Below are 14,816 nucleotides of genomic sequence, written 5' to 3' on the forward strand. Positions count from 1 at the left end.
ATAACCAGATAAAATGATCTACAATTTCTCTTTATTTCGCTTGTTTGCTGATACGCACAAAATGTCCAGGAAATTGTAACTTTATCTGAAGCAATTAATGATTGATCTTTGTCTGCCATCAAGTGTTATTCTACACCTGACATGGTATCATACTGATATACACTGGGGACTCCTTGAAACCAGCTAGATGTGCCTTAGAGCTACATGAGCTTTACCAACTGAGAAACTGGATATAATGTTAAAATGACAAACATGCACAGCCAAACAAAAAGGTCTGTATTTGCAACAGTTTTCTGAATAAAAGGTTTTTGACAAGCTTGAGTAGTAACAGAGGTTTATGCAAGAAAAAAGAAAAAAGTTTTTAGTGCATGTTAGTGGTGAGGAGAAGAATCTTGAATTCTTGGATGCTTAACGATTCTCTCCTGAAAGATTATGAATCAATGTAGAAAAGTCCATTGGAAATTTGAAATCCAACTCTCGACATTATGATGGTCTGTAACAGCTTTGTTAGATCAGGCTGTACATTTCTTTAGACTGAACGAATTAGATGATGAAACGTAACTGACGTGTTTATGTTTTAAGCAAGGCTCCTAATGATTTTTTGTCAGGTTGGCTGAGCATGAGCTGTAGATGAATACAATCTGACCATCACGTCCTGACTTAAAAGCTGGCGTATGGAAGCATTTGATGCAAATTTTGATGCATCGATAATCATTTTATAATCATGTGGTAGCCCTCTGAATCAGAATATAATCATGATTTGCTGAGAGATTCCCCATCCCATCCACACATTTTTAATCGAGAAATGGCACCTACAAAAAATCATATGCTTTCATAAGGGAAAGCTTGAATATAAAGCTATCAAAAACAGAGTCACAACAGTGAGACGGGTAAAAGCAGGGTCAGAACAAATGCTTTGACTGATCAGTTTTCCTGTATATGGGGAACAGTGGACATGATCTAAGCAATAATACAATTTACTGTTCAGTGACAATTACTGGTTAGGTGAATGTGCTTTTCTACTGCAGTCTGAGGAATAAATTAGCAAGGACATTAGCTGGTTAGTCAACAAGTGACATATAATTTTCTTGAATTCTATACATTGACTGTAAAGACTCACACAGAGGCTGGAAATGTGATCTGTGTCAGCATTATATCATCATGTACCCATGAAGCCCGTAGCTGCACAGCAGACTGTAAGGTAATGGCGCAGAGGGGTGAAGGGATGATTTAATGCAGTTTTGGATGAGTGGTGGGGGATGGTGGTAATGATGCCTCTCTGTGTATCCCCTGGGAAGGTCACTGCACAGCACAAGACCTGCTCCATCAGCCTGATGTCAGGCAGCTCTGTACAATTTATCTGTTTGCTCCACTCTAGCTGCCTTCACTGCTGTCTTAAAGTGACCTCACCCCCCTGGTGAGGAGGCTGCTCTTACGCACACTGTGGCCTGCCCCTTTTGTTTTTTATTAGGTGTAATACGGTAATGCACTCTGCAGTCACTCACCACAGCCAGTGTAGCGGCTTTTTCAGTCCTGCCTCCAATGTAGTCAGAGCAGTCTGGGAGGAGGTGCGTGGAGGTGGTGCGTCCACCTGGACCACTGTTTGTCCTGGAGTACTGGGTCTCCGTAGCTGGAGGGGGGAGACTCCGGCACCCAAACCTCGGGCTGAGGCTGGATCATGGGCTGTTCTGGAAGCAGATCGTGCCTTAGTGCTCCCTGCACTGCAGAGAGGGTAACTGGTTTCTACATTGTTCTTTTCTGCAGTGAGACAGATGCAAATCTGAAGTATATTTAAGGACAGGGCTGACTATATTTGTTTTTGTAAACTCCTCAGTGAAGTGATATTTGCTTGTCTTACGTGGTTATTTTGTCTTAATACCTGAATTATTCAGGCTGTGTGATGTGCTGTTTAGTGTGTCAGGTGTTTGTGAGTCAGCATAGTAAGAGAAAGATGGTAAATAAGAGAAAAATAGTTTTTGGATCATCAATGCGTCAGCTTGAAGTCTGGAGGAGCACTGCAGCTACAGCGCAGCCCCCTCTCCTCTGCAAAACAGAGTCAGAAGGGGAGAAGTAAAGCACTTAGGCTGACAGAAGACATGTGCTCAGACTGAAAACAGTCGAGTTTTCCTTAATCCCTCTCCTCCTATCCCTACTAATGTTTTTTCTTTATTAACTGCTGTGCGATTAATATATTTGCATTTGACAGTCAAACATAACATGCTGGAAAGAAAAACAGATGGTGATGTGTCAGGGAGTTGCCCTCACATAACCTTCCTTCTAACCTTTCAGATTCAAAATGCTAGCATCGCTCATTTTTGATCTTGTGATTGAAGCTGGCTGCTGTGGTAAATCAAATATTCCAAAAATGACGCTGACATCTTCATGAGCATGTGCAAGACTGTTTACATTTTTTCTCTCTCTCTCTTCCTCTCTCTCTCTGCAGCGTGATGAAGCCACAAGGCAGTGCAGGGATCTGTCCCAGGAGCTGGTCAACCTTCGAGGAGAGCTGGGTATGTGAGGTCACCTTGGTCACACACCAGCAGCTCTGTTTAAAGTTGTTATCACCAAAGTACACACTCCTGGTACAGGGTCTGCTTTCAGTCCACCTTCCTGATGTGTTTTTGGTCTGTCGATTGTTCAGTCAGGAAACATTCAGGGTTCAGTGATTTATTGACAATTAGAATAGTTTGATAGTTTAAATTATTTTTTTCCACTTAACTTGGAAAGGTAAGCACTGGAGTTGCTAGATTTCCTAGCCTGACATGGCATTTTACTTTACCCAGGCAAGTGGGCAGTCCTTATTGTCGGGCCAAGAACATTTTGGATCATGTTGCTTAAGAGAATGAGGATAATACAGTTTTCCCCTATTGATTATTATGGGTTCATTTATCATTAGTATTTAGTTGTTTACTTGGTTCACTTATTTTGTTGCTGTGATCTAATGCAGTTATTGATATGAGTCACTGGGGCTTTAATTTTGATGCGTATCGCATATGGTAAGCATTATTCTACATTAATGAACTGAGTCACCCATTGCATGAAGTCCCCCGGACAGACAGTCATTAAGCCAGTTGATTTGATTAACAACGTAATCAATCATTATTTAATAATAATGAAATAGTTCAGTGCTGTGCCTTGAAGTGGTTTATGCTGTGATTGGTCAACTTTCCTCGTTAGATGGAACTGGTTTGTCAGAATTGTTTCATGAATTAAATATTACCCTTCAGTATGCAGGGGGGGTCTCACTGTTGTTTGCTTTTGCCCAACACATGGATCCCCCCTGTGGTTTGTCTTCTACTTGTTAATTGCTTTGTCCTCTGCCAAAAATCAGATGTCTATTTGTCAAGCAATTGTGTGTTAAGCGTTGCTGTCTAGCAGCCCATTCCTCAGGGAGCAGTAAGCCGACCTCTGACCCCGCACAGGCGGGGCTGCCAGTGGGGGAATGCTACACCGCCTGAGGGACAATCACCCATGTTTAATGTCCAGCCTGAGTGCTATCACACAGAGTAGCCTTGAACATACAGGCACATGCACTCTCACACACCAGCTTTCATCTCTCTTACTAAAAGCAGCAGTAGTGTTGTGGCTCCTCCCTTCCCTCACAGCCTCGGGACTTCCACATGACTGCTCTTATATGCTGAGCGCTGTTATATCTGCGCTTTAACACATTCTTTGTGTTATGTGTTGTAAAAGATGTTTGGAAGTCCAGAGGCAGTTTTATACACGCGCTTTTAGTTCATTTCCTTCCCAGACTGTGTCCCTGCTTGCTTCCACAGTGATCTCACCCCTCATACAGCAATAAATTATAGTCTTGGACCACAGCCAAAATTGTGATCCAACCACACCCCCTTTGTTACCATTCCTCACACGCAAAATTGCATCTAAGAGGGATCTGCCTGCCTTCGTCAGCATCTGCATTATCTGCGACACCTTCAAACCCCGCCATGACGCTGACTAAGGGCCAAAATGCACCTAACTGCAGCTAACGTTAACTGGACCCTCCTCCCCTGTATGAACCATGAGGTGTTTTTGTGAGGTGGATTTAGGCTAGAAATCCTCATATGACCAGATCTCTGTTACACATGGTTGTGGAGTGCTGCTAGGCTCTGTTTGTAGAGCTGTACATGCCAAAGCCTGATAGATAGTCCCTATGTTAGCTTGGCCTCTGTTCCTGGATCTGCTGCCGTTATTCCACTCTTGGTAAGGTGAATCTTCATGCTCTGCAGTGTTCTTCATACTGTAGCTATTAAGCTGCACAAAAACAGAGTCTGGGACTTAATTTATATTTAGACAGCAACAGGTAGGGATGTCACAATGCCAAAAGTTTAGTGAAACCAGTGAAATTACAGAATTCTACAATAACATTCAGCCAGTGTTATTTTTCTTTGGCACCTGAAATAAAAACTCTTCAGAGCTTCTAGGATAAAAGACTGAGGGTGATATTTACTAAGCCTGAGACAAACCTTTGTCAGAGGAACATGATACCCATGTCTGGAAAGTGATTTCTGTTGTTGAGCTTTGAATATAAGTTGAACGTGGTAGTTTACATTAACTGACATACTGATTTATTTAAAACACTTAATGTTCTATTTTGGTGACGGATGACACAGACTGAACGGTTATGTGTCAGCACAGCAATCTACTACTACCTTCAGAGCTATGGTTACATTACATTAGCCTAAACACATTAGCCTTCAGTGTTTAGGCATTGCAGACTTTGGCTATGCAGGAATGCCAGCTGCCTCAAACAAAAATAACATACATTTCAAGATAAGGAATACAAGGAGGTATAAATTGAAAACTCACCCTCTGGATGTCTGTCTGTGAACTACTTCAGTAAGTTAGTACATCAGATATATTATTAATCCCTGAATAAGCCTCATACACAAGGTACTTCCATACATTAACCTGTTTACCTTTTTTTCTTTTCATTGAGTCGAGGCAGAGGTGTCACTGCAGCTGCACTTGTCGCTATCTTACTGTGCTGTTGTTTTTCTTGGCAGTCTTCTTCTTCTTTAGGAATTTAACAGCAGAACAAAACACATATAGGTGTATATGCTGTCCCCATCAGGTCTGGTAGAATTGCATCCCTAGTACCTACAGTACTTAAAAAAAAAATCAAGCACTGTCATGCCAAAGTTGTCCAACGCAACCTAAATCATAACCAATAATACAAATAAGTGTGTGAGCCAGTAAAGACTTATCAAATGCAGCGTGTGGTCTTAGTGGGTAACTGGAGGAATCTCTATGTGTAAAGGATGCTAAAAACGAGCCTTTCATGAGTCCTTTTTGGTATCCCTGATAACATTATATTGTGGTCACTATATCTGTGTTTTTAAAGTGGGATATATAATTGTAGGGTGACTTTTATTAGAGATGAGCAAATATACTTTTTTTGTACCTTGACGGTTTTTGAGAGCAGAGAATAGGAAAATGTACCTACCACACATTTAGCACAGCAGAGCAACATCTGGCTTCAGTATTATTTTACACCCACTATTGAAGTTATACATAGTTTCTACACAAGTTCTAAATAGTTGTGGTTTATTATCATACCATGTATTTCAGACTGCACCTGTGAAAGAAAATCATCTGCTTAAAGGGAAAGTTCACCCCCAAAATCAAAAATACATATTTTTATCTGTAGTGCTATAAAATAAAAATAGATACAATATAATAGATAAAAATAATCTCAAATATAATAGGACTAAATGGCACTCAGTAGCAGTGTCCCCCTCCAGAAATTATGACCCGTTTTTTTTTCTTTCTTCAGTAGATACTAGAACAACTTGAGAATCCACCAGGACTACTTTTTTCCTAATAGAAAGAAAGTAGTTCCTACATGAAACTGCTCACAACAAGGTCTTTGAATTGTTTTGAGAAACTGGGTCATGATTTTTGGAAAGAGACACTGGTTTTGTATTTTTTTAAATATATGTTTTGGTACTTTGAATTGCACAGGCCGAGTGCCATGTTAGTCCCATTATATTGGAGAGAATGCAAACATCCCAACGGCCAACATCTCCAAAACTCTGCAACTCACACCAAAAAACATTAGATGAATGTATAGCACTACAGGCTGTAGGAAAATATGTATTTTTGATTTTGGGGAGAACTGTCTCATGACAGCAGATGTTCTTCTGCACAGCTGTTTTCTTATTGTCCATCAGAGGGACTTTACTAGTGAGGTGAAGCCGACATCAGCTGCTGGGTATCTACAGTGTTTGTGCACAAGCACTTGAACTAGAGTTGGTCTCTGTCACCCACTCCAGAGCAGATATAAACACTGGATGATGGAAACAATTTGGAAATATTGAGGCTGGTTTACAGAACAGAAACAAAAGCCACCAGTTGCACAAACTTAAAAATGTCAAATTACCAACTGTGAGTGGAAGAAGAGACGAGCCCGATTTAAGAAATCTGTTGCCTTTGTTATAGATTTTAAGATATTAAGAAATAACTGACACTTGTTACCATGTCTTCATCTGCTTCTAAATGACTTCAGAGTAGTTGGCATATGCAATCAAGTGCAAGAGGAACCTCCCCTTGAAAGTCAGTTTTTCCATTCCTTTTTGGATCACATTTTAGTGTCACACATTTACAACAAGGGGAACAGACGTTCCTCAGTGGACATATCATCTTTATTACACAAGCAGTTACTAATACACTTTATCCTCTGCCCTACTTTAATGAATATCACAGCCTCCACAGCTGCATGCAGTCTCTGAACATCGTTCAAATGTCCTGTCACTGTTTTACTCAGATAAATCAGTATCTCTCTGTTTTTATTTCCAGTTTGCTCCGTCCATTCATCTGAGCGTCTGGAGAAGGAGAAGGAAGAGCTGCGTGTTGCCCTGGAGGATGCACTGAAGACACTGCAGGAGCAGCACCAGAAGGACCTTGCTGAGCTGGAGCAGAGACTGCAGGCCTTCTACCAGGCCGAATGGGACAAAGTCCACCTCACCTACCAGGAGGAGGCGGACAAGTGCAAGACTCTGATGGAACAGCAGGTTTGTCCCCATGTCACCTAATTGTACACATAGGAGGATTTCTTTTGCCCCCCGAGTATTGCACAGTTTAATTTTATTGATGTAGTGCCGTCTTTTCAAACAGAGCTACCATACTCTGTATAAACCCAACTGTTCCCACCAAGAGCAAGCACTGTGGTGAGGAGCAGGCCAGTGCATCCTGATACATGTAGGCACTGCCAGCAAAGCTCCACGAGCAGAAAAACTCCATCTACATTTGCCATGACATGAAACGTGGTGAATTTTCTTTAAGATCTGTAATGCCGTGGCTCAAAATGAAGTCCATCCTGTGTTCTTTTTAAAGATGGGAGAACTTAAAGCCAATCATGAAGCCATGAAGGTGGAACTAGAGAACAGCCACACAGAACAGTTGCAGCAGGTTAAACAGCAGTATGAAACGTCACTGGAAGGTGAGTGAACAGCACAGGACTAAATTATCTAAACTACAGCCATTATCTATAACTACATCTTATGAATTTATTTGGAACTGACTCAAGTTGACAAAGTATTTGGTGCATGTTAACTTGTATATTCTACTTCAGTTAACATGCACACATGAGTTGTTGTTTTTTTTTTTTTACTGCATCATGGTCCTTTGAGCTTTCTGAAATATTTCTGATGCCATACTATCTGTAAACTCTTCAGAGCTCAGAAAAGTCCACAATGAGGAGCTGCAGTCTTTGGACAAAACTTTGAAAGATTCAGAAGTTGCTCTGTCTGTAAGTTTGACTTTATTTGTCTTTTTTATCAAAGAAAACAACACAAACAAAAGCATGCCATGACATGGGCGAAACTTATGGATCAACGAACCAGTCTGTAAAAACTTTACTCAGTCACTTTGTTGTGCTGCGTCCCTCTGCAGGGACAGATTGAAGCTCTGACTGTGGAGAACAATGCCCTAATTGAGAAGCTGACTGCAGAGGAGAACAGGAGGAAGGAGCTGGCTGAAAAGAGTCAGGTACTCTTATCTGTTTGCTTATTATAGCAGAGCTCCAAAACATCTCATGACTTCAGTGCTGCTTGCCTGCAAGTGCAAACGCTGGGGAAACCACAAAGCCAATGATTACCAGAAAGTTAAATTACCAGCAGAAATAAAAATCAATACACATTTTCTTGAAAGAACTTATTTGTAAGAGCTGTCTGTGAGGTCATTGAACCATTAACCATTCTTTACCGCATAACTCGGTGTGAACAGGCATTGAGTTAAACTCTGCTACATGTCTGTGGTAGAAACAACCAGAGTTTGCTGGAATTCCTTGAAAACACTACATTAAAATTCAAGTGTTTTCAAGAAATTCCAGCAAACTCTGAAAAGTGTTTTTGACACTTGTTGAAATTCTAAATGCATGACTTTCATAATAAATCTCTGACTGAATAGTTTTGTTTGTAGATGGAAAAAAAAACTGTGCTTGTGGCTAAGCTTAGTGTGGACTTGTCAGTGTTTTGTGAAGTGTGCCCTCTGATGGAAACATTGAGTGATGGCAGATAACAGCATGCTGGGAGGTTGCTGCTTCAATGAGGGTCGGCTTTAAAATGGAATATGAAGAAAATGAAAATGATTTTTTTTTAATTAAAGTAATAATAACATCACTGTTATTAAATCTTTGATTGCAGATGCAGAAGACGGTGTGTGAGACTGTTTATTGTTGATCCACAGTCTTCTCCTACACACCTGTCGACCTAAAAGTTTGCAAAAGTTTTTTGCTCATCGGTATTTTAGATTTTTTAAAGTACCCACCTTTTACTTTGATACCTTAGTACATTTCCTATAAAAAATAAAGAAAAAACATTTCATGAGAAGTGTGTCCAAACTTTTCACTGGTTCTGTATATTTTATAAATACGTACCACAGCTGTGAAGAGCTGGAAATGTTTGGAAATTTGACTTGGGAAAAGGTGTACAACACCACCCTCCCTGTCTGCTGCACAGAGCGTAGATTTTAATTTTCCCAGAGTGCTGTTGTACAGGGAGCTGCCACTCCTCATCAGTGTTAAGTGGCTACCACATGTAGTCAGCATTCTGCTCTGGCACAGTCCAGTCATTAAGGTAACTACCTCACATTACCCTGCCACTCCACATCTGCTATTAATAGATAAGTAACGGGACAGCATTAGCAACAGCTCAATGAAACATATTGACCACTTGTGGTTAAAAAAAAACACATTTTTCACATGTTTGTCATTTTTACATCATTCTGTTTGATTGTCCCTGTGAGCCCAGAGTGATGAATATTGTGGAAGTGATGCACGGCGCCCTCTGTTGTGTGGTTCAGGATTTATGGCCACATGACATGTACAAAGCTGGCTGTCCTCCTTTTTTTGAAGTGTTTTACAGTCCCTGAATATCATAGCACTATTTTTTTGTCCCCGCAGAAGGACTCCCACACGCTGTATCTGGAGCAGGAACTCGAGAGCCTCAAAGTGGTGCTGGATATCAAAAACAAACAGCTGCACCAGCAGGAAAAGAAGCTGATGGAGATCGACAAACTGGTGAGACCTGAGGCAGACGAAAAACGACTGCTGGACATCAAGACAAGTAATGTTGCCAACATCAAAAAAAAAAATTAATCACTTTTCTTTTATTTATCTTTGCAGAAAGAGAAGAATGTGAAGTTGGATGAGAGTCTGAAGAAGGCCCAGCAGGAGAATGAGGACCTGAAAGCCCGCATGGACCGACACGCTGCACTGTCAAGGTAAGAGTTCACTACATGATGGAAACCAGACTTTGAAGCATCAAACCACCTGTTTCAGTTGAGCCTCCTCATGACTCACTGAACGTCTGAATGACTGCGTTCAGTTAATAGCACGCTCCTCTGTGCCATAGACCTCCTTCATTTCCCAAAACCTATTAATCAGTGGGCCACACGGTTCCAGTGGGTGACATGTTCTAGTGCTGCACAGATCAACTCTGAGTTAATCTGAATCCACATGTACACGTAAATCATCATCCCACCACCCACCCAAACATAATATTTTCTCTGATTCAGAGAGTGGTTGCTCTACGCTGTACATATTCCTTTTAAATTATGTTGAGCAACACAAACTTTCCAGGAGACTTCTGTTGTATTGATTTAAGCTTGTTTTCCTTAATGATTCAGTTTGATCAGAGAGGCTGCTCTCAGTCATTTTAAACCTTTCTATTTGCACAGTAATGTAATTTAAGCAAATATTGCTAATATTTAAGCAGCAAAACCTAAAGACAGCTCTGATTAGGGGTGAAATGATTCTTTGAGAAATGTTAGTAACCCCATTAATAAAGATAATTGATTAAAATTCTTTGCATCAAAGCTTTGGTTTATTAATATAACTGCATGCGGTGCAGCAGTGGTGTAATGGAGTGATTGTTTGACATCATAGTGTTTATATACTGTTTTACTGCCACTGTTACTTTTTAAAAATATAATTCCTTAAATCTAGAGAGTGTCTTAAAAAAAAAACCAAAAAAAACAGTTCAATATTTGATTACTAAAATCTAGCTGCAGCCCTTGTTCTTATGGCGCTCACCCTTTATCCAGAGTGCGGCTGTTTCATGCCAAACAATTTCACTGCATATGAACTGGACTTTGTGTGTCTTTTGAATGTGTAGATGAACACAAAGCATTAACATCAGATTCTGAACAATCCCATCTGTGTCAGGAGATTTAAATTATCAATGAAGTTACGCTACTGTGCCTTGTGTGTAAATGCGCACAAAGCGTCTCTTGTCCCCGTTTCCCTCCCACAAGCCATCTGCTATTTATCAGAATGTAGATTTGTATGATCTGGATCACCTGATCTCTGGATCACATCACTAATATTTAAAAAAAAAATGAAAGACAAGACACATAATCATATTAATAATTGTACATTATGACAGGTAATAATTAGTGTTAGTTGTTTATGATACATACTGTTGGTGGGAGCTTCAGCTGACTGGTTGAACATTAACATTTCCGTAAACGTTTGTTTTTCAGAGTGTTTCTAACCTGCCTGTTGTGTTGATGTATTACAGACAGCTGTCGACAGAGCAGGCAGTGCTGCAGGAGTCCCTTCAGAAGGAGTCCAAGGTGAACAAGCGTTTGTCGATGGAGAACGAGGAGCTGCTGTGGAAGCTCCATAACGGAGACCTGAGCAGCCCCCGCAAGGTGTCCCCTTCCTCCACCTCCCCCTCCCACTCCTTCAGCCTCCAATCACCTCGCAGCTCTGGCCTGTTCTCCAGCGCACCCGTGTCACCCAGATAACGATGGGCCCCTGCTTCCAGGAAGCAGACCCTCGCTTTGGAGTTATCCCCCCTGGAATTAAGAGCCACGTTTGTTTCCTCTTGGCTCCTTCAGGACTGGATGAACTCTGACACTTTCTGTACAGAGATGCTATAGAGTGTAAAAAAACAAAACAAAAAAAAAAAAAAAAAGTTGCACAGAAGCACTTAATAAGCAAGGTCACCTTGTTCTTTGCCTTTCACGTCTGATGGTATAGATGGGGAAAAAAGGAAATCTCAGGACTTCTATGTATGAAACACTATTTTTGTTACTTGTACTTGTTGGCAGAAAGTACTTGTCTTTCCTGAGGCTCAATGCACGCACACACATACACTACATGCATGCATATGTAATCACATATGCAGATAATAGCCCAGCAGACCACAGCCATGCAAAGCTGTGAGTACAGATGACACTGTGTCTCCTCAGAGTGCAGTTTTATTTGAAATATGTAATATGGAATTGCTTCAGTCCCATTTTTCACGGCTAACTGCTCAATAGCGACAGTCAAATTATCGAGTTAATAACATCCGTCTGCTTGTCAGTACACCAGGGCTGTAAAAATCTCCATCTACATAAAGAATTTCTTTGAGGTTACGTTGTTTTTTTAAAGTTTGAATTTTTTTTTCTACGTCCAGTTTGGCAGTTTAAGTATCATCTGTGGCCTCAAACATGTTTTGTTTTTCACATCTGTTTGTTTGTTTGTTTGACCATGGGACCAATCCAAGTCTTTGTGCATGTGTTTGAGTCTTGTTGATCACCCCTTACTGAACCCTCCCAATGCAGCTTTAAAGTCGGGGTCTTTGCAAAGAGTCAACCAGAAGAAGCTTTACAGTACTTGTACATGTCAGAGACACAGCCTGCTGGAAATGTCTCACAGTATTTTCTGTGGAAATGGTATTATTGGTGTGTTGACCCTGTTTGAAATATGCAATTAATAAAGTCTTGTATTAAATCTGACATATCTACACATTTTTACTGAACTGCAACAGATGAAACTCTACTCATGGTTACCTTTAAGAGGTTTATTTTTCCTTGGACTGTAAAACTCGAACTCAGCAGGTATCGGTCCAGCCTCGTCGCCATTTTGTTTGAGTCAAATATCTTTGAAATGTTCTCTAAACCACAAACACCCATACCCTAAGCTAAAGTATATTCCAAAATCATAACAACCAGCAACTATTCAGCAAAGTGGAAACTGCAGCAAGTGTTGCACTGGACCAAAATAAGTTCTGGGCCTGCAGATCACATTCCACATACGGAGTGCATTAGGACGTCAGCCTGGCACACAGCTGAGCTTTAAACCAGATTCTCCTCTTCACAACACGCTACAGAGCCAGAAGAAGGCTCTGACGGCTCCTGCTGCTCTCTTTTCCAGCATCATTATTTACTTCAAATGTAGCGTAAAGGCAAACTACGATTAGTCAGAGGTGTTTGATTAGCTGTCCAGTACAGCAGCGTGCCAGGGTTCACAGCAGCCGGGCGTTGTTCCTGTCATAGAAAGGCCTTAAAGGAATAGTTTGGATTTTTTGAGGTGCAGTTGTATATATGAAGTACTTATCCAGAGTTATTACACTGGCTCTGTTAAATACTCATTTCTGATTGGTCAATTACAGCCTTCTAAGGTCTGCTATTCCTTTATAGCAGAACGTTGGTATGGACACAGTTTTGATCATAGACTCTGGCGGAACAATAAAATCTTTGTTAAAGCACTAAAATCATTTTAAAATTGATATTTTGTGGCAAATTATTGATTGTATTTGGTACACAACCATGTAACAAGCAAGATAATGTACAGTGAGCAGGTCACTACTGTGAAATAAAGCCATAAACTTATTTTAAAATTAACTTTTTGGGGGGGATAAGTAACCATGCTTCGTGTCTGGGTCCTGCATCATCCAGTCAGGATAAATTTCACAATACCCGCTCACTGTACATTACCCTGTGCTCATTGTATTACCTGCAGTAGATGGTGGTAAGCACGCCTTTAGTTTGTAGAAGCAGAGAGGAGTACTGGTAACAGAAGCTATGAATGAACTGCTGTGGACAGGGTCAGCAGCAAAATGTATTTTAGACAACTGATTGAGGCAGCGGCAGACCTGCAACTCATGTTCTGTGAGGTAAAATTACTATTTTTGTCAAAAGAGTTTGGTTGCTTTAGACAGAGTGAAATTTAGCTCATTTAACAGCGGTTTCCTGTCAGAAAATGCTGTCTGACAGCAAGATAAAGCTGTGAATATATTCTAAATATAACGTATATTTTTGTTCTTCTCCAAACTGGGAGCGTACCCACCTGCCATCTACTGCAGGTAACAGGGCCGCATATTCGCAAAAATTTGGCAATACGATATATATCACATTACAGGGCTTCAGTGTTTGTGATACTGTAAGCAAGGTGATACTGAGTGAGTGAATCTGAGTTAGTTAGTTATCTGAGTTTGAAAAAGTTTACTTTTTTATGCAATCAGTACAGTCAAGATGTTTAAACAACACAAAATGAATCACTGCTGCAAATCTTTGCATGTGTCACAACATCACAAGTGTTTTTGAGAATCAATACAGCGTGATACCGCAATACTCAGGTGTATCAATACTTTCTTAAACCCCTAGAAGGTAATGCACTGACTATGGATAAGTACCTAATATAACCACACTGCACAAAATCTGAACTGTCCCTTTAAAATTTGACTCAGCTACCCAGAACTCTTCATTTTTTAACAACAAATTTTAAAGTTAACGATTAAATCTGAATCTTTGATTAATGTACACTTGCCTTAATTAGTTCTGCAACTATTTTTGACTCTAGAGCGTCTCGTGGAGCAGGTTATAAAACAGTTTTTCTCTTATCAGATGTCCCCAGAAATGTTTTCCCATTTTTGCCAATAAATCTGTGGTCTGCTGACTGCGGAGGAAAACTCCCTGCAGGTCAGCGCCCGTTGCTCCCCTTTCAACTTCAGATAGTTTGGAATTCATGTTTAGGCCCCCTGCAAAATTAATCTTCTGCGTGACTCTGAACATCTGAACACACACACTGCTCACAAAACTCAGATCACACTGTCAAACTAGGCAGTGCTGATTAAATATCTATCAATATTGTTACATTTTCACTTAAAATGTTGCATATTTTAGTGGACTGTTTAGCTGTAATATGAGAAAGAAGACAAAGCATTAACCTCGTCGTCCTTTGGCTGTGATATGTCAACATCATCAGCATATTGGACCGGCCAAAACTGGAATATAAACAAATATATATAAACTGGGGAGGTGCCCTTTTTCCTTCTTTCTAAGACAAAAAAACAATCTCTCCTTCTCTGTGTAGATCATAAACCCATGAAAACAACAAGACTCACTGACATCCTTTGAGAAATGTAGATCTTATAGTGTTTTTTATCCAGAAAGACAGCAGCTCTTCACTTGTATCTGTTTCTAGGCCCGTTTTAATTGGTCCAATATGGCGGTGACATTAACATATGATCAGTGTGGCGTCTACTTATATATGCCTGTATTCACATGCACTGACATGGAAATTAAAGAGAACTCTCCAACAAAAG

The 14,816-nt window shown here is 40.4% G+C and overlaps 1 protein-coding gene across 3 annotated transcripts in view; it reads left to right on the plus strand.

The window, feature by feature from the left end:
• Window positions 1-12,225, plus strand: part of mtus1a (microtubule associated tumor suppressor 1a) — a 37,322-nt gene extending 25,097 nt beyond the window's left edge. For all 3 annotated transcript variants that reach the window (XM_084718733.1, XM_084718734.1, XM_084718732.1), the window contains 8 exons: window positions 2,444-2,510; window positions 6,796-7,010; window positions 7,333-7,438; window positions 7,674-7,747; window positions 7,891-7,986; window positions 9,401-9,517; window positions 9,623-9,720; window positions 11,019-12,225. In XM_084718733.1, the coding sequence (XP_084574859.1) occupies window positions 2,444-2,510; window positions 6,796-7,010; window positions 7,333-7,438; window positions 7,674-7,747; window positions 7,891-7,986; window positions 9,401-9,517; window positions 9,623-9,720; window positions 11,019-11,247 (1,002 nt within the window). In that variant the 3' untranslated portion in view covers window positions 11,248-12,225. The remainder of the gene's footprint in view (window positions 1-2,443; window positions 2,511-6,795; window positions 7,011-7,332; window positions 7,439-7,673; window positions 7,748-7,890; window positions 7,987-9,400; window positions 9,518-9,622; window positions 9,721-11,018) is intronic.
• Window positions 12,226-14,816: the final 2,591 nt, after the last annotated feature.

Source organism: Lutjanus erythropterus, chromosome 5 (assembly GCF_056507025.1).
Source record: "Lutjanus erythropterus isolate fLutEry1 chromosome 5, fLutEry1.hap2, whole genome shotgun sequence".
Lineage (NCBI taxonomy): Eukaryota > Metazoa > Chordata > Actinopteri > Lutjaniformes > Lutjanidae > Lutjanus > Lutjanus erythropterus.